Source organism: Punica granatum, chromosome 1, assembly GCF_007655135.1.
Source record: "Punica granatum isolate Tunisia-2019 chromosome 1, ASM765513v2, whole genome shotgun sequence".
Taxonomy (NCBI): domain Eukaryota; kingdom Viridiplantae; phylum Streptophyta; class Magnoliopsida; order Myrtales; family Lythraceae; genus Punica; species Punica granatum.
The window spans coordinates 8,497,694-8,516,067 of record NC_045127.1 but is presented as its reverse complement, the minus strand read 5'-3'; the positions used below and the strand labels follow the sequence as shown (position 1 = coordinate 8,516,067).

General features: G+C 39.1%; 2 protein-coding genes across 6 annotated transcripts; one reads left to right on the top strand and one right to left on the bottom strand.

Moving 5' to 3' along the window:
* Positions 1 to 2,016: 2,016 nt before the first annotated feature.
* On the top strand, positions 2,017 to 13,422 carry LOC116214931 (probable manganese-transporting ATPase PDR2). Of its 3 annotated transcripts, none has more exons than XR_004158378.1 (23): positions 2,018 to 2,319; positions 2,760 to 3,025; positions 3,536 to 3,628; positions 3,970 to 4,169; positions 4,908 to 4,980; positions 5,175 to 5,347; positions 5,441 to 5,612; positions 5,908 to 6,012; positions 6,097 to 6,207; positions 6,300 to 6,386; positions 6,468 to 6,650; positions 7,001 to 7,051; positions 7,129 to 7,254; positions 7,938 to 8,017; positions 8,435 to 8,543; positions 8,839 to 8,967; positions 9,654 to 9,719; positions 9,817 to 9,888; positions 10,379 to 10,530; positions 10,818 to 10,929; positions 11,018 to 11,134; positions 11,703 to 12,842; positions 13,023 to 13,422. XR_004158378.1 is itself a non-coding variant. In XM_031550443.1 (22 exons), exons 2-22 carry the CDS (start codon positions 2,777 to 2,779, stop codon positions 12,777 to 12,779), a joined length of 3,537 nt encoding a protein of 1,178 aa, XP_031406303.1. In that variant the 5' UTR covers positions 2,017 to 2,319; positions 2,760 to 2,776; the 3' UTR covers positions 12,780 to 13,422. The 3 variants fall into 3 exon arrangements, 1 of the variants encoding a protein (XP_031406303.1); XR_004158377.1 differs by having other exon boundaries at positions 11,703 to 12,917; XM_031550443.1 differs by having other exon boundaries at positions 2,017 to 2,319; positions 11,703 to 13,422.
* Positions 13,423 to 13,487: 65 nt separating this feature from the next.
* LOC116214940 lies at positions 13,488 to 18,374 on the bottom strand. Of its 3 annotated transcripts, none has more exons than XM_031550465.1 (10): positions 18,187 to 18,374; positions 18,025 to 18,076; positions 17,813 to 17,864; positions 17,590 to 17,675; positions 16,171 to 16,966; positions 15,776 to 16,004; positions 14,875 to 15,010; positions 14,533 to 14,627; positions 14,301 to 14,424; positions 13,488 to 13,837 (listed from the first exon to the last, which is right to left on the bottom strand). In XM_031550465.1, the coding sequence occupies exons 1-10, from the start codon at positions 18,285 to 18,287 to the stop codon at positions 13,751 to 13,753; spliced, it is 1,758 nt and encodes a 585-aa protein (XP_031406325.1). In that variant the 5' UTR covers positions 18,288 to 18,374; the 3' UTR covers positions 13,488 to 13,750. The 3 variants fall into 3 exon arrangements, with proteins under 3 accessions (XP_031406325.1, XP_031406340.1, XP_031406331.1); XM_031550480.1 differs by having other exon boundaries at positions 18,198 to 18,337; XM_031550471.1 differs by lacking the exons at positions 17,590 to 17,675; positions 17,813 to 17,864 and having other exon boundaries at positions 16,171 to 16,963.

The window sequence follows — 18,374 nt, the reverse complement described above, 5'->3', positions numbered from 1 at the left end:
CTGGCTGAACCCCAACTTTGACGAAATTGAACATCATTCCTAGCCGGAATCGAGGTCGTGAAGCCAGGTTCTGCCTCAAGTTGGCCAAATTTGGCCTTGATTGACGGAGATCTCAGTCAAAGTGCTGGAGACTCACAAAGCTACGGATCTCAAGTTGAAGACTCTTCATCTCTCTCTTTAGTTAAGACCAGGCTCGCCCGATTGGGGCTCGTAGATCCAGGTTCACAAGCCAAGGGCGAACCCGAACTTGCTGTCTATGAGCCCCACGCCTGACGAACCAGATTTAATTTTTTTTCCCTCTTTAATTTTTCAAAAACGTCATTTTTTTAAATTTTAGTTTTTGTGTTTTACTAATAAATAGTATAATATATTCGTTTTTAATAAATAAATTCTAATATTTTTGGATGAGGCATTTGTTTTTTTTTTTTGTATAAGAGGGGTAATTTCGTATGTTTATACTAAACCTCTATATCCGTTCTTTCAAATCAAATTTGAGAATCGTAATTCCCACATCTTCCCTATTACATCCAACTAAACACATAAGTTCATATATAATATTCATGTTATTACTTACTAATCCATATTCCCTACTCATTCCATTTCATCCAACAAACGCCAAGAAAAGGCATTAGAATATTCAATGCATACATCCAACAAATTTGTCAAACATGTATTTAGCTGCTTTCTTTTTTTATATCTTATACTATTTCTTAAGAGATAATTTTATTTTGTAACTGTGAATATTTTTTCTAAAGTTAAATTTTATAGTATGAATAAACTATTAAAATATTTTCTATTTTCAGAAAACAATATTGAAAACAAAAATAAAAAAATCCACTAATTTATCACCTCAAAAAAAATTTGGTCATTATCTTCTCAATTATATATTTTTAAAAATCAGCAAATTTTTTAAGGATTGAAAATCGAGACAATACAATAAAAATCCTTGCGTTTGCGTAAATACCCGAGACCAATCTCACATGCGCGAAATGCGTGTGGGAGGCTATAGTATGCTTATATATATATATATATATATATTATATTAATTTTCATTGGGAGGGCTATAGTGTGTGTATATATTAATTTTCATTTTTCATTGCCCTGCGCCACCAACACATGCTTGAGGCCGTGATTTGTGAACAAAGTTTGGTATCAAATATATTTGCGCTCATCAGGTAAATGACAATAACAGGTCTAAAAAGATTTGATTGTCTACGTGGTACGTTCGTGTTGAGATAGAAAAAAATTGCATCACGGGGCTGATTCGAAGGAAATGGCTAGTCCAAACTCGACCGGACACTAGTTCGCCAGTTTTGAGCTACTAAGAGATACCATCTAATCCTAATTTTGTATCAGCTAAGTTCACGAGTTGGAGAGAAGCGGACTTGAACCCCCTGACATCTACCACAATGTAAACCCCCCCAGGCTGATACCATAGTACCCATTTGTAGCGTATCCCATCTGGTTCGCTAAGAATACGTGATTATATGCGGAGCAATTAGGGTGCTAAGAACCAATCAAATAATATGGTGTGTTTGGTTTCAGAGTTAAGTAAAGTTGAATTTCGATTTTAATTGGGTTGTAATAATTGTGATATTGAATTATGAGAAAAAGTGTGAAAAAGTAATGAATAGTTGAGAAAAAATAATGATTATATTGTTGAATTGTGGAAAAAATAATGGATAGTTGAGAGAATTTAATATTAAAAATTGAATAAAAAGAAAAATGTAATAATTGTGTCATTGATTTTTGTTGTATAGTGAGTAAAGTTAAAGTTATAGTTAAAATTTAAAAAATGCGATTGTAAAACCAAACGGAGTATGTAGTAATGTCGCAAAAAGCTCGGAGATGATCCCATTGTATGAAGCTCTGCCCAGGCCCGCCCAAAACTGGCAGTGGATATCCTCAGCGTCTTTGTCAAGTTGGGCCACGCCGCGGCCCATGAACGGCCCAAAGGCCCAAATTGTCCGTGAGCACGATCGAGCAGTTCTTCTCTCGTAATCTCCTTCCGCGCCACCGATCTCGCTCCCCAAACCCTAATCAGAGATCGGTTAATCAGTCCTTGGATCAATCAACTTTGTCCCTCTCTCAGTCACAGGAGTAGCAGACGATCTCTGTGATTTCTCCAAGTTTCATGGCAGTGGAAGAAGGCTACTCGGAAGCCGGCTTCGAGGTTGAAGATTAGGACTTTGACTGCTCATCACGGCGACGTCGGATCAGTGCCCCCGGATCAATTGAACCTCAGGAAAGGGCCCCTGGTCCCTCTGGGACGTTGATTCCGCTCGGGGGTTTCGTATCTTCTGAAATTTCACCACCCAGGTAACTCCACTGATTATGCAACCGATTTTCATGATTGCTGCCGACATGGTTCTTCAGCTGATCTGTAGTGTTAGCTAAGCAAGTGTCATGGTGGTAGTAGAAGGTAGCTCTTTTTGCTATTTCTTCTTCATTGACAGCCGAAATGGGGTTGTTTGGCGGGCGGAATAATAATTAGTTCAGCTTTGCAGCTATGCGTACCGTGTCCACCGTATGTGTGAAAATTTGTGCAGCTTGATCATAAGTCTGGATTTTCTGAAGAGTACTTAGCTAATCCAATATCTGCTACTTTTCCATTAGCGTTGTCTGAAGCAATTGTTTCTTCTGTTGCTGAAAATGTTTTTACTTTTTTTCCTCTTGCATATACCCTTCTTTGAGACAGAATAAGGCTTAAATTTCGGTTTTGATTCATTAGTTGATGGCTTTGGTACTCCTTTTCTCAGGTGGGCAGGACCTGGAAATGTCTAGATTTCATGTTGGTGGGAAAGTTGTGGAGAATGTTGATTTGTTGAGGAAAAAACATTGGGCTTGGCGTCTGGATGTTTGGCCCTTTGCCATTCTCTATGTCACCTGGGTGGCAATTGTTGTTCCTAGCATTGATATTGTAGACGCTGCCATCGTACTTGGCGGGCTCGTGGCTCTTCATATTTTGGTTTTTCTCTTCACTGTTTGGTCTGTGGATTTCCGATGCTTGGTCCAATACAATCAGGTAGACACTCTTGTTCAAATATTTCGTCTTTATCCGCATACTTTTAGAGCATGGAAGTCTAAATTTTAACTAACAAGATAAGATGGTCTCGGATGCTAGGAAATATGTTATTGGAAAATGTGCTTCTTTGGTGGCACTGTCCTCCATGACAGCATTCATTTTGATGAATTTCACTTGTGTATTGACATTATTGGTCTGAAAGGAAACTAATCTGGAAGAAACAATTTTAGATTATTACCATCTGAGCATTGATCAAGTGTATTTGTTTTCTTCGTCATTTATTTGTGCCATTCTGCATTGAACTTTTTGGCATCTGCAATTAAACTGCGGCCTTTTAATTAAAAGCTTAGCAATTTGGAAGCTAATGGAGCACTTTTACTATCCTTAATAAATTGTAATTGCCAGCTAAACATTGATTAAGCGTAATAGTTTTCCTTATCTTTTTTTTTTCTGGGTCTATATTGGATTATATTCTGCTTTTGTCACTGATTTTTTATTCCCTGCATACAGGTTAATGATATTCACCACGCAGATGCTTGCAAAATTACTCCTGCAAAATTTTCTGGCTCCAAAGAAGTTGTTCCTCTTCACCTTCGAAAACTAGTATGTGCTATTCCTTTACAATTTGAAATCGAACTACTTTAGAGTATCATACAATATTTGCATGGCATGTATATTTGCATTTAAGGTTTTGTTCTCAAAAGTCAAAATTGGATTGTATAAGTTTTATTGTTGGCTAAATTATGTGAAACTGAGATAGTTAAATTTCATAAAATTCTAGCAAGAGTGGATACTTATGCTTTAATCTGTTGTTATATTGTGGCTACCTCTGGTGCTTCTGCTGTTCAGCCATGTATTTTCTACTTGTAATTGATTCAATAAGTAAAGGATATTTATAATGGTCTTTCTAAGCCCTAATTAACTCGAGGATTTTACGTCCATAGTCTGCAGGTTCATCATCCTCGGATGTCGAAGAAATTTATTTTGACTTTAGGAAGCAACGATTCATATATTCGAAGGACAAGGAAACTTTCAGCAAACTTCCATACCCTACTAAGGAGTCATTCAGTTACTATCATAAAAACACTGGACATGGCACTGAAGCTAAAGTTGGTGTAGCCATTGAAAAATGGGGCCGGAATGTGTGAGTTACCTCTCTATTATATATCAATTATCTTAGGTCTATGCTTCAATTACTTCTGGGACTTTGCAATATTTTATGTGGAGTTCCTACATGTCATCATTATCTTCTTCAGCAGTGCTATTAGAATATCTGAGATGTTATCAACATAGTTACCACCATTGGAGTCTCTTGACAGCCTGTTAGTATACCTACACAGTTGAGGATTAATTTTTTCCCTTGACAATGACATGTTCCCTATATCATTGGAGGTGAAAACTAGTGCTGATATTGTTTGTGGAAGCTGAGGATAGTTTGTTTATAAGATAGAACCGAAAGATGTTTTGTTTATAATTTGCCTTACAGCACTTTCCTGGCCACATAGTGGTCTGCTGCAATCATCCTTGAAGGAGTTTGAAAATTTTAGCATAATTTATCGTTTTACTGTGTGAAAGGTTGTTGGAATATGGTTATGAGAATTCAAGATGCAACTTTCCTCCCTATCGGGGTGTTGGAATACTTGTGCCATATAACATTTGAGTGCATCTATTCTCCACCATTCTTCTGGCACATTGAGCTCTTCTTTTTGTTGAGAATTTTGGGCAAATTTATTGCAAGTCCAAGATTGTGAAAACTTGGTCCTGGTTTTACCTCGCAGTGAAGGATTTTCATTTATTCTGGCACCTGAAGCGCTAATTACCTTGTGTTCATCAGATAGCAGATGGTATGCTATATATAGTTAAATGATTTAATTGCATGCAGATTTGATTATCCGCAGCCGACGTTTCAGAAATTAATGAAAGAGAACTGCATGGAACCATTTTTTGTCTTTCAGGTTTGGCCTATTTAATCTCTCTCTCTCTCCGTGTTTCTAATCTCTAGTCCTCACCGCTGTTCTTTTTACTTTCTTGTCAACCCGATCCTCTTTGCTTGCACGCAGCTATGAATTTCTTGTACAATGAAATCCTGAGCTTGTGATTTTTGGGTTACTACTAATTACTATTATATTCATACTGCCCCTTGAGACAGGTATTCTGCGTTGGATTGTGGTGTCTGGACGAATATTGGTACTACAGTCTGTTCACCCTATTCATGCTGTTCATGTTCGAGTCTACAATGGCAAAGAGTCGGTTGAAAACTCTAACTGAGCTTAGGCGAGTTAGAGTGGATAGCCAGACCCTGATGGTGCATCGGTGTGGGAAGTATGTCATATGAGTAACTTTATATCAATACTAATTGTTTTAATTTCCTTTAGCTGTTTCTTAGAAACTATTGCACTAAATGCTTTGGAGTAGGTGGGTAAAACTCTCTGGTACCGATCTTTTGCCTGGTGATGTCGTCTCCATTGGACGCTCGACAGATCAGAGTGGGGAAGACAAGTCTGTTCCTGCGGACATGCTCATATTGGCTGGTAGTGCTATTGTGAATGAAGCCATTCTGACAGGCGAGTCTACTCCCCAATGGAAGGTGATTGTCTGTCTTTGCTCAAATTAACTATTTATCAAGTCATAAGTTTCAATTTAATGAGGTTGTGAGGCTTTGATGGTAGATACGGATTTTATGTGCTATGATGTGGACTTGGTTATTCTATTTGGTAATCCAGATTCCTGGGCTACGTTTATTTCTTCTAATTCTGTTTCCCAGAGTCCAAATATAAATGGGATATGATTTAATTCCTATAGTTGCACTTACGGTGGCATATTGAAGCTGCTGAAGCATCGTTGCGTGATATCATTTGGATCACATTTGTGATGTTATGCAGGTCTCTGTAACGGGTAGGGGAGTGGATGAGAAGCTCTCTATAAAACGAGATAAGGCCCATGTTTTGTTTGGTGGGACAAAGATATTGCAGCATACGCCAGATAAGGTCGGTTATTCTTGTGATGGAATTTCATCTCTAATTGGAGATATGCTCATGCTAACCTTATATTTGTATTTGTTATGGAATCAGAGCTTTCCCTTGAGAACCCCTGATGGTGGGTGCCTGGCTGTTGTTCTGAGGACTGGTTTCGAAACAAGTCAAGGAAAACTGATGAGAACGATTTTGTTCTCTACAGAAAGGGTAATGCTCCTTTTACTGAGCTCCAGTTCTTGTCAGTTGCTGATATTTTAGCGTAGCTTGTTTTCGTTTTAATTGTTGTCAGCATGCTGTAGGTAACTGCTAATAGCTGGGAAAGTGGGCTGTTCATACTATTTTTAGTCATATTTGCAGTTATTGCAGCTGGTTATGTACTTAAGAAGGTATGTTTCTACCACTGCTCAATAAAGATAATTGTGACAGTTCAATTGATTCCGTAGTGACCCCTTATTGTCAATAAACAGGGCTTAGAGGATCCAACAAGGAGCAAATACAAGCTTCTTTTAAGTTGTTCGCTTATTATAACTTCTGTGATTCCGCCCGAGTTGCCAATGGAGTTGTCAATAGCAGTAAATACGTCTCTGATTGCACTGGCACGACGTGGAATATATTGTACAGAACCATTTCGGATTCCATTTGCTGGGAAGGTAAATTTCATAGTCATGCATTTACTTGTGTTGCTTTTTTCTTTTTCATTTTTCTCCTCCTTGATTGATGGACCCTATTGTGATGTCTATGTAAATGATACCTCATATGGAGGTTCAAGTGGTTTTATTGTGGCTGCAATATTATATTTTTCCTTTGGGCGTAGACTAAACTGTCAGCGGAACAGGCATAGCTGCTCTTGTTTTAGGAATTGAAATCTACGCCATTCCCGATCATGGTTATATTTGCACTATTTTCGTGGATTAGTGAAGGAAAATTCCATTTATAGAGAGCCATGAGTAGCTTCAATTCTTATTAGCATGTCAATTAAGTATTATTGTTTCACGTGCAGGTTGACATATGTTGTTTTGACAAGACTGGGACCCTCACTTCTGATGACATGGTATAAGCTTACCTAGATTCATTTTATATGTTAAAATTATCTGTTACAGTTTATAATTTTTCTATGCTGCGATTCAGGAATTTCGTGGAGTTGTCGGATTGTCTGACAATATGGATTTAGAATCTGATATGTCTAAAGTCCCATCACGTACACTTGAGATCCTGGCATCTTGCCATGCACTGGTGTTTGTGGACAACAAGCTGGTATGCTCGAATATTATCTTATCATCTGTGTCGTGTTGTGATCGCATACATTGGATGACTAGGCCCGTTTGATTTCCCAATTCGATTTTAAGATTTTAACTCTAACTTTAACTCTACTCACTACATAACAAAAGTCAACAACACAATTATTACTTTTTTGTATTTCTTGAATTTTTTAACCATTCAATTCAATTTTTAATAATAAATTCTCTCAACTATTCATTACTTTTTCACACTTTTTCTCATAATTCAACATCATAATCATTACAAACCAATTAAAATCAAAACTCTACTCAACTCTACTCTAAAACCAAACACACTAAATTACTTGGACCCTAAAAGTGGGTCAGGCAAACCAAAATGATTTTGGTTTAATCCTTGACCTTATGAAAGTATAACCGTTTTGGATTCTCTCTCCCTGTTATGTTGGTTTGTTGTCTTTACAACAATTTCAAACTGTGAGCTTCAGAACTTGGCAAGAAACAAGAAAATTATCGTCTTTGTTCTATACTCTGTCATTGATCCTCGAGGTGTACTCTCAATTTTTGGGTCGTAAAACTTTCAAACTGCAGTTCAAATGCATAAAAGATGTCAAGCTTTTTTCTTGCTTTTTTTTTTTAAATAATGTTTTGTTATGTGCATAATTTCAGATATTGTTGAAGCAATTTTAATGTCTATTTTAGGTTGGAGACCCTCTTGAGAAGGCTGCTCTGAAAGGAATAGACTGGAGTTACAGATCTGATGAGAAAGCCATGCCAAAGAAGTAAGCTTCTTTGTGTATTGTTCTCTAAGTTTCATTATGACACCTTTTGAAGGAGTTGTATGAGATGAGTTCCTATCACCCAAATTTATTATGGCTGGATCTATCGACAACCACTGGTTTGAGTAAGATCACAGATATCCTTTAGGAAGACTGAGATATTCACATCAACTGCAAAAAGCATAATGTGTTGCCTTCTTCAGGCACTTGCATTTTGGCCTTCACGGGCCAGTAGACTGGTCTGGTAAATGGTGTTCCCACAGATGAAGACAGTATTCTGTTTTCTTTTTTATTTACTAACACATCCTCGTCTCTGAGTGACCTAAATCACAATCCTGTTTTGGATCTTATGGAGTCCTTGATATGCCCTATATTATTCATCTGTAGAAAACATTAATCATCTGTCCACATCAATTGCAGGGGAAGTGGTAACGCTGTGCAAATTGTTCAGAGGCACCATTTTGCCTCTTACTTAAAGCGAATGTCAGTGGTCGTTCGTGTAGAGGAGGAGTTTTTTGCTTTTGTCAAGGTCAGTTGCTTGTTTAATATTTCGCTACTGCAATTTGTCCCCCTGAAGGTTACTTGCACTTCATGGCATTTCAGAAGTACTTACATGAATCATACCCTCGTGGACCTTGGCTACTAGTTTCATCTGAAATTACCTGCTTGTGTGTTTCATGTCTTGCTTGAGTTCTTGCTGTATGGTTCCTAATTGGAAATTGCAATACTTTGGCAAGAAGAAACCAATCTTATTAATTTTGTAATATGTTTCAAATTGTTCTAATGTAAAATTTCTCTCTTTTAATTTTATCTTTAATATTCAGGGTGCACCCGAGACTATTCAGGATAGGCTCATCGTCTTGCCACCATCATATGTGGAGACTTATAAAAAGTACACGCGGCAGGGTTCCCGTGTTCTGGCCCTTGCTTTCAAGGCTCTTCCTGATATGACAGTAAGTGCTCTCTGGTTCAGTGCCATTAACTTTTTGACATCAAAGCCTTTTCTGGACAAGTGTAAATATTGAAATGCCACTGTGTTGTTATAGTGCCTGTTCGTAATTAACATAGTAAGTCCTTAAAAGTTAATAAACCGAGGAGCTCATTAAGGGTTAAGAATAATATGAGGCAGAGCGTGGAGTATTGAAGGTGGCTGGAGATACATCTGAAGCACGAAATGAAATAATGAGTCAATCAAGTAATGGAAAGTTGATAAAATGGTCTTATCCCAAAAAATATATATATAAAACTTGATGGAATGGATTTGTGAATTTTGTCCTAATTGTTGCTCAAATCTATTTTAAGATGTTTCTGCACTCTTGTCCCCTCATTTTTCTTCATAGCTACTCTTGAATTGTATGACTTTTCTCTGATGTAAAGTTAGTTGATTTTTTCTGGATGTTCTATTATTCATTTGTTTAAATAATCGATACTTAGTTTTTCTATCAGATGAATTATGTTAATGTCTCAATCGCTCTTTCTGATGCTAGTTCATCAATTCTGGACAATTTTCTTAAATATGAAACTTCAATTAAAGTTTCGGACTTTCATCTGTAATGAAAGAGTGATATAGGAGAGACTGTTGCGTTATTCTACTTGATTTTTTCTTACCCATGCTTAACGTTGTGTTAATTGTATGAAGGTTAGTGAAGCTAGAAGCTTGGACAGAGATGAGGTGGAGACTGGCCTAACATTTGCTGGTTTTGCTGTAAGAAAAATACGGTCACTCTTCTGTGAATGCACCATGGTTACCCCACATTTTCACTAGTGATTACCATAATTTTGCTTATCTCATTGTGTAACAGGTGTTTAATTGTCCTATAAGAGCAGATTCAGCCACAGTTTTGTTCGAGCTGAAAGGATCATCACATGACTTGGTTAGAAATGCTCCTTTTGGATGCAAGTTTAGTAGGTTCTTTTAAGGGTGATACTCATTTTCTTCAAAGTGGAAGCAAACCTATGCAATAGAAGCTGATCTGGAGATGCTAGACCAATTGGGTTTCTAGAAACTATTCTTTTACTAGCTTTGACTGTTCGTTTATGGATTTGCTTATGAGGATACTATTTTTCTCCAAAGAATTATCATAAACCTTCTGCTTGAACCTAGATGCTGAATGCTTGTATAAGCTGCATCTACAACTTTTCACCTCATCAGCAGAGTCCGAAGAAAGTTTTAAATCTTTAAACCATGCTTAGTATTCAAATTTCAAATCTTTACGCCTAAATTTTTGGAAATGCCTATAATTTCTATTTACCTTGTAATATTTCACATTATTAGCTTGTGTTTTATATACATTTAGTTGACCAGATATGTCTGTTTATATATGTATATATAGTATAAACATAAAATTTTCACCTTAATTCCAGGTGATGATTACGGGTGACCAAGCGCTAACTGCTTGCTACGTTGCCAGTCAAGTTCATATAATTTCCAAACCTACATTGATTCTCAGCCGAGCCAGGAGCGGTGAGGGTTATGAATGGATTTCCCCTGATGAGTCAGAAGCAATTCCCTACAGGTAATGGTAGTTTCTTTTCAACTGTTTGATGCAACTTTATAGCGTGTTCTTGACGACTGCTCCCTGCCTGGGGAAAGCAAGTTGAATCCTCTTAAATCAGCTGTTAAATGGAGTGTTGCATGTGTCTTAAGCTTAGACTTGTAGCTGTTCCATCTTTTTCTTATTGTGATTATTGTAGTATGTTGTCAACAAATCATCAGTCATGCAAATTCCTGCTCTCTATGTTCAAACATCTACTTTTAAGTTTACTCTCTTCTTTGTGTTGAGAAAAGATTCATTTATTTCAGTGATAAGGAAGTGGATGCTTTGTCGGAAACTCATGATCTCTGCATTGGAGGTGACTGCATCGAAATGTTACAACGGACATCTGCTGTTTTGCAAGTCATTCCTTATGTTAAGGTCATCTTTTTTTCCGTCTGTTGACTCTTTTTATTCCTTTCTTTCCCCTGAATATCTTTGTTAAGTCCGCTCTCTACGATGATCTCAGGTATTTGCAAGAGTTGCTCCTCAGCAGAAAGAACTTATCTTGACTACTTTCAAATCAGTTGGAAGGATAACACTGATGTGTGGTGATGGAACCAATGATGTTGGAGCTCTGAAGCAGGTGAGCTGTTTTTGATATATTCTCGAGCAATTATGATATTTATGCAGTGGGTTCATGGTCGTCAATGACTGTTGATTTTGCAATCACGAAGAAACATTTAAGTTTAATTTGAAATATGTTCAATCTGCTGTGGGAAGGGAAAGGTAAGCTTCAGTGGGTCACCAGTTATAATTACTAAATAGTTATATGAAACTCCAAGGGCTTGGCGTAGCTCATATATCCACCTGATCCCAGATTCGAAACCCCTTGGAGCCGCCGAAGCGCTTTTGGCGTGATTACTCGCTCCGTGTGGTGCCAGGGGTTCACGGAGTCCCGGAATTAGTTGGGCGAAGCCCGGACACGCGAGTCAGCAAAAAATTAGTTATATGATAGTATCTGTGCTATATGTTCCCTGAATATGTCTTGCTGTCAATTGCATATTCTCATTTCAGTGTGGAAACCTGAGGCTATGTGGTGTAAAGGAATAGGAATGCATGAATACATTGACAATACTCCTTTCATTTTTCATGCCGAACATGGCCCAGGAGAGTAAGGCTTGAGCAGCATAATGATGCCTCTTCTTTTTCAGGCCCATGTCGGAGTTGCTCTACTGAATGCTGTGCCTCCAGCGCAAACTGGAAAACCCTCTTCTGAAGCATCGAAAGATGAATCCACAAAGTCTGGGAAAGTGAAGAAATCCAAGCCTCCACTTGCTAATGGAGAAGGTTCGAGAACTAAGTCGATCATGAAAGCAGAAACTCCCAGTTCTCGTCACCTCACAGCTGCGGAGTTGCAACGGCAGAAGCTGAAGAAGATGATGGATGAGCTGAATGAGGAAGGTGATGGCCGCGCGGCCCCAGTAGTGAAGCTCGGGGATGCCTCCATGGCCTCTCCCTTCACTGCTAAGCATGCTTCAGTGAGCCCAACCACCGACATTATCCGTCAGGGGCGAAGCACTCTTGTGACCACTCTCCAAATGTTCAAGATCCTTGGCCTAAACTGCCTCGCCACAGCCTACGTCTTAAGTGTCATGTATTTGGATGGTGTGAAACTCGGCGATGTTCAGGCGACAATAAGTGGAGTTTTCACAGCAGCTTTCTTCCTGTTTATTTCTCATGCTCGGCCTCTACTGAATCTCTCCTCTGCTCGGCCGCACCCGCACGTGTTCTGCTCCTATGTCTTCCTCTCCCTGATGGGCCAGTTCGCAGTCCATTTGTTCTTCTTGATCTCGTCCGTTAAAGAGGCTGAGAAGTACATGCCCGAGGAATGCATAGAGCCCGATTCAGACTTCCACCCCAACCTTGTCAACACAGTCTCGTACATGGTAAGCATGATGATACAGGTAGCCACTTTCGCAGTGAACTACATGGGCCACCCTTTCAATCAGAGCATCCCAGAGAACAAGCCCTTCCTATATGCCTTATGGGCGGCCGTCGGGTTCTTCACGGTGATTACTTCGGATATGTTCCGGGACTTGAATGATTGGCTGAAGCTGGTTCCTTTGCCGCCGGGATTGAGGGATAAATTGCTGCTGTGGGCGGCTCTCATGTTTGTGGGATGCTACTCATGGGAGAGGCTGTTGAGATGGGCTTTCCCCGGGAAGATACCAGCTTGGAAGAAACGGCAAGGGCAAGCTGCTGCTGGTCTGGATAAGAAGCAGCTTTGAGAGGTGGAAAAACCAGTATTGTGAAAGTTACGGGTCCAGTGCTTGGGATAGAGATTGGGCCAGGTAAGGGGACATACCACTGTATTCTATGCCTGAAGCTCGGCTGAGTATGCTGCACGACAACTGTTTTCCCCGCTCGTGCGTATTCCAGACTTGCATTTTAAATCTATCTCAAATAGGAAGCACCTTTGTAATCCTTTTTTGTTAGAATGTTTTTTGAAAAATTGAACTTTTTTTGGTTAGGGAAATTGCGCTTGTCCTCGAGGTTCAGCGAGTTGAGGTGGAGGTCAGAGAGATTGCCATCTTACACATTTGTAATACGTATAGATCGAAATGGGCATCAAGTTCGATCATCAATTCTAACTTATTGACAGCATGGTGTAAAGGATCATGTCATTTTTTTGTTGTTCGGACTTTAACTTACTTGAGTTCAGACTATGCAGTAGAAGCAATATCAAGCCAATAGAGCCCCAAGTGTCGGTTGATTTACGTTGGTGGTATTAACTGAGCAAGGCCTAACACTTCGAGTTTGGTTCTAGAATCTGGCATTTGATACAGGAGAAACTCAATAGGACTGATCAGCCTAGAAGGCAAGTGGTTGAGATCTCTGAGTCTATAATCGATTATTGTTGAGCTTTTGTTATCTGATGGAGAAGCTATGGTATGATGTTGCAAAACCGAATTAGATTTGAGTTGTTACTGGTCTTATGGCCAAAAGAATCGTACAGACAGCTAGATTGCTTTATCAATAACAGTAATTCATAATCATTTACAGCCAATTTAGGCACAAGAGTATTGCACAAAATAATTTTAAGTTTGAATTACCCAAGAACAAAAGCTAGGCGCCAGGAATTTACATTTTGATCTGGCAAGAAAACTACCCCGCGTACTTATGCAAGCACAAACTTAGCTCGATATGCGAACACGGCGGTGATCTTCATATTAACTCAGATCCATCATCAGGTTGACGTTTATTGGTCATTGTTCGTGCTGATTTCAGGGTTGGTGAAGTAAGCAGTTAGAGCCTTCAATCTGCCATTCAAGAAATTCCTCTCAACCTGAAACAACAGAAGTTGAATAAATAATGCATGAGTTCTTGCTAGAGGTGAACCGAAGCAAATAAAGACGTGCCTCTTATTAACAAGCATCGAGCAATAAGAACTTCAGAAGCCGATGCAAGCATGAGGAAGCATCGGCTGAGAAGCTTAGAAAAAGTGGCTGATGCTAGCGTTTTACTTCTCAAATTCCGTTCTTACCAAGAGGGATACAAAATGTTCTACGCATGCATTTCATGTTCACGGAAACCTGTTGTGTTGATTTGTTATACAAAAGTTGCATTTTGCTCCCGAACTAATCTCTCATTTTTCTCTCGTGGGGAATGGTCCATTCTATCCCCCTCTATAGATTCTAACATTCAAACGCTATTGTAAGGAACTGATAATTTGTTGACGACAAAAAACGGGAATGGTTTTCATCATATCAAGGAAAAAAGGCGAAATCTATTCGGAGAGACACTGTTACCTCTAGCGAACATGGAGGACAGGAAGAAAGAGAGAGCTCCGCTAGTTGGTTAACATCCACGTTTTTTGGGAGGAACATGACCACTTTAGAGGCAATTCCCTTGGCAGTTTTGAAGAGGAGGAAGCTGTAGAAGTCGTGGTGGATCTCAGAATTAATGAAAGTCAGACAACATACCACGAACCAAAAGTAGAAAATATACAGCTTAAGAGAAGTTATGGAAGTCTCATCTTACCCATCATGTGGCTTAAGCATCGTCTTGATATCATATGTCTCTACTTTTGCATAATCAGGTCCTCCCCAAGGAGGTGACAAGAAGACAGTATCTGCCTGCAGAAAGGGAAGGCAAACATCTATGGTAAGACAAGATTGAAATCGTTCTTTATGGCAGTTTCTTATGGAATGAAGATAGATGAAAAGTTGACATCATAAGAAAATAGACCAGCGCTGTTCAACTTCTAACAGAGAATCGGAATGAATCCATATAACTCTGATTCAGCAGACAGGAAAGAAAAGCCACAGAAGTAAACAGAAAAGTGACTTCATCATGTCTATTGCGACATCTTGGCTTCAGTACCTTTAGTCTTGGTGCCAGGAGAAAGAAGTCACCCCTCACAAAATCAATTCGGTCATCAACTTTATAGATGGCAGCGTTATGATTGGCGTACTCGATCTTCTTTGGATCAATGTCGACTGCAATAACATGCTTGGCACTGAAATTGCAAAAGAGAAGTCAAAGAAAATAGAGTAATGGAAAGGGTAAATTACACTGATGGTCCAAAAAGTTTTACAAATATTTCAATATTGTATAAAATGTTTTTGTGCTACTTGATGGTACAAAATGTTTCAAAGCTGTTTCAGTATAGTACAAACCGTCATCTTGCAATTGACGCAGCCAAACCATCCTGTACAAGATCTGTAAATTTTGCACCATCATGTAACTTACGTAAAACATTTTGTACTATTAAGTTACAACTTCAAAACATTTTGCACCATCATGTAACGTCCCACAAAAACCGATTTTACACCATCAGCGTCGGCTACAGCGTTAATGGCGAGACGACGGTTTGTATTTTACTGAAATAACTTTGAAACATTTTGTACTATCAAGTAGCAAAAAAAAAATTTTGTACTATATTGAAACATTTATAAAACGTTTTAGACCACTAGTGCAATTTACCCGTAATGGAAATCACTACAGGAGTAAACAGACTATTTAAAAGCAAGCTGCTCATATCCAAAACTAAATCAACATCCAAGGAAATGAAGGGACCAAAATTTGGAAATTCAATCTCCTCATATCCAAAACCAAATCTACACCCATGGAAATGAGGGGAGCAAAATTTAAAAATTAAATCTCCCCGCAAGTCTCAGATACATATAAATCCTTATCCAAATATCTTGAATTCTTTACCTAACCATTAGGAAGTTTAATCTGAGAAAAATAGAAGAAACAGTGAAATAAAGGCAGTTCCTACCATTTTGCAAACTGAATGGCATTCCCACCGACACCAGTAAATCCATCAATTATGACATTACTGCCACAGCGAAGGGCATGGTGCTTAGCGATAGGCTCTGGGGTGACAGAAAACCACCCTTCCTCATCCAGTTTTACGCCATCATCATATCTGGAGAATAGAAGATACCGCTGATACCAGTACTTCTTGATAGTTGTTGAATATTCTTCCAGCAGAAGGAATTTTAGGTCTGCGCAGAACCACCGGTTTATCAATTTGAAGTCAATATGTTTCCTCAAGGATATAACAGATGTATCATAACAATGGTAGTTCTGAGGATGCAGCCGCTAACTCAATGATAGACCTAATTACCTATAAGGAGCAAACTCAAACTAATAAGGCAAATATAAATGAACCTTCATCAGCAGCACCAGAAAATGTCCTCTGCCCCTTCTTTTGCGTAATTTTCTTCTTTCGTTTTCTCACATGAGAATCACTCTGAGCATCTGGCTCATCCAATTGCAAAGTCTCCTCTGAAACAACTTCAGTGACACAACTGTGGCAAGTAGTTTGTAAACCAGAAATTTCAACAGAAATTGGCTCATTGATGGCACCATGATCAATCCGAGACAGACTTCTTGATCCTTCTTCGGCATCGCAAATGGATTTCTGGGCATGTGCTGCAACATCATAGCAAGATGATACACTTTGGCCCATCATTGACATGGAACATAAAGAACCACTAGGAATAGGATCATCATGAAAAGGGGGATGAGATGCAACATCCCCCTCCCTCACTTTGCATAGTTCAGGCATTTCATTCACAATTTCTTTCAATCCTGAAGAAATTTTCATGCTTGAACTCTTCTCTTTTGCCTTGTCCTTTCCACTCTTCTTCTGTAAAAGAATACCAGTAATGAACCGAAGAATACTAGTCGCTGCAGAGAAGCAAGATAATCCTTCTTCGGCATCGCAAGTGGATTTCTGGGCATGTGCTGCAACATCATAGCAAGATGATACACTTTGGCCCAGCATTGACGTGGAACTTAAAGAACCACTTGGAATAGGATCATTATGAAATGGGGAATGAGATGCAACATCTGCCTCCCTCACTATGCATAGTTCAGGCATTTCATTCCCAATTTCTTTGAATCCTGAAGAATCCTTCATGCTTGAACTCTTCTTTTTTGCCTTGTCCTTTCCACTCTTCTTCTGTAAAAGATAACCAGTAATGCACCAAAAAAGACTAGTCAATACAGAGAAGAAAGATAATGTTGTTCGCGAAGCAATTATATATGCTACAAAGATAACTAGATTTTTACTTAATTGTTAAATTCAATTAAGTAACCTGCTAATTTCCATCTTAAAAACTTCCACATAACAGACTTAAGACTTTAGCGATGATTCTGGGAGAGGAGGGAGCACATGTGAAATCGGTGGATGCCACAGGTTTTATATGTAATTCATCTTAAAAACTTTCAAACTTCTTCAAGATTATAAGTCTTAAAGGCATCAATTTGTTCAACACTTCTTGCATATATATATATATATATATATATATATATATGACTAAATCCAAACAAATTATCAGGTAATAATTATGGCCATGTTTTTGGTGCAAACAGTCAGACATTAGAAATGGACAAAAGACGAAAAACTTCATGTCATATGGGAACAAGGGTTGCCTCCACAGTCAACCCAAAAGCAGATTCTGGGTACGAAGACATAATGTTTGAAGAGACCGTCGTCAGAAGATTAGCAAGACACCGTCTTTCCCACGGCAATAAACCTTAGCAAATAATAGTAAATGCACAGCAGTGAGAATGAGAACTAACCAGTTTGTTCGTTTGAAATGAAACAGGAAGGCCAAGTGCATTCATCTGTTCCATCATTTCCTTGTCTTCGGCTGACAGGCAGATATCTAAACACACAACACAACCAATAAATTCATCAAGTCTGATGAAGCTTTCCCAGTTGCATCATAAGGCCACATTCAGAGTAGATCAAAAACCAGTGAAACTCTGCGATCACGCGGGCAACTGAAAGATAAACTCTTACCAGAGGTTGTGCAGTTCTTACTGCCAATATCGTCGATGCAGTGAGGCGATTTCTGTAGACACACACAAAAGAAGATAGGGGAATTCAAACACGAGTACTGCAACCCACAGGCCGAAAAAACAGAGAAAAACATGAACTTTCGACTGTCAGGAGAGTTCACGGTCAGAAAGTTCATGAGTAAAGCACAAGAATGCAAAAGGGAAGAAGCTCACGCTGCTCTTTGTGACCGACAGAGGCTCCCGTGTCTCCGTGGAGCCATCGTCCCTGTCGGAATTCAGAAAAGAGTTCCGTCAATCTTCCAATGAAGAATCGGGGTGCGGCGAAAACTAAACAGGAAGAGACAGACAGACAGACAGACAGACAGACAGACAGACCAGAGGTATACTTCAGTTAGCTTGAAGAGGGAGCCAAGGGCTTCGATGGCGGAAGCTCCGGCGCCTCCACCGTCCCACTGCAGAGCAGTGGCAGAGCCCATGCCTCGGTTGGGGACAGTGGGAAGTCGAAGCGGAGGCGACCTTCTCTTCAGAGTTGACCTCCCAATTCTTCCCGAACTCAACGCGTT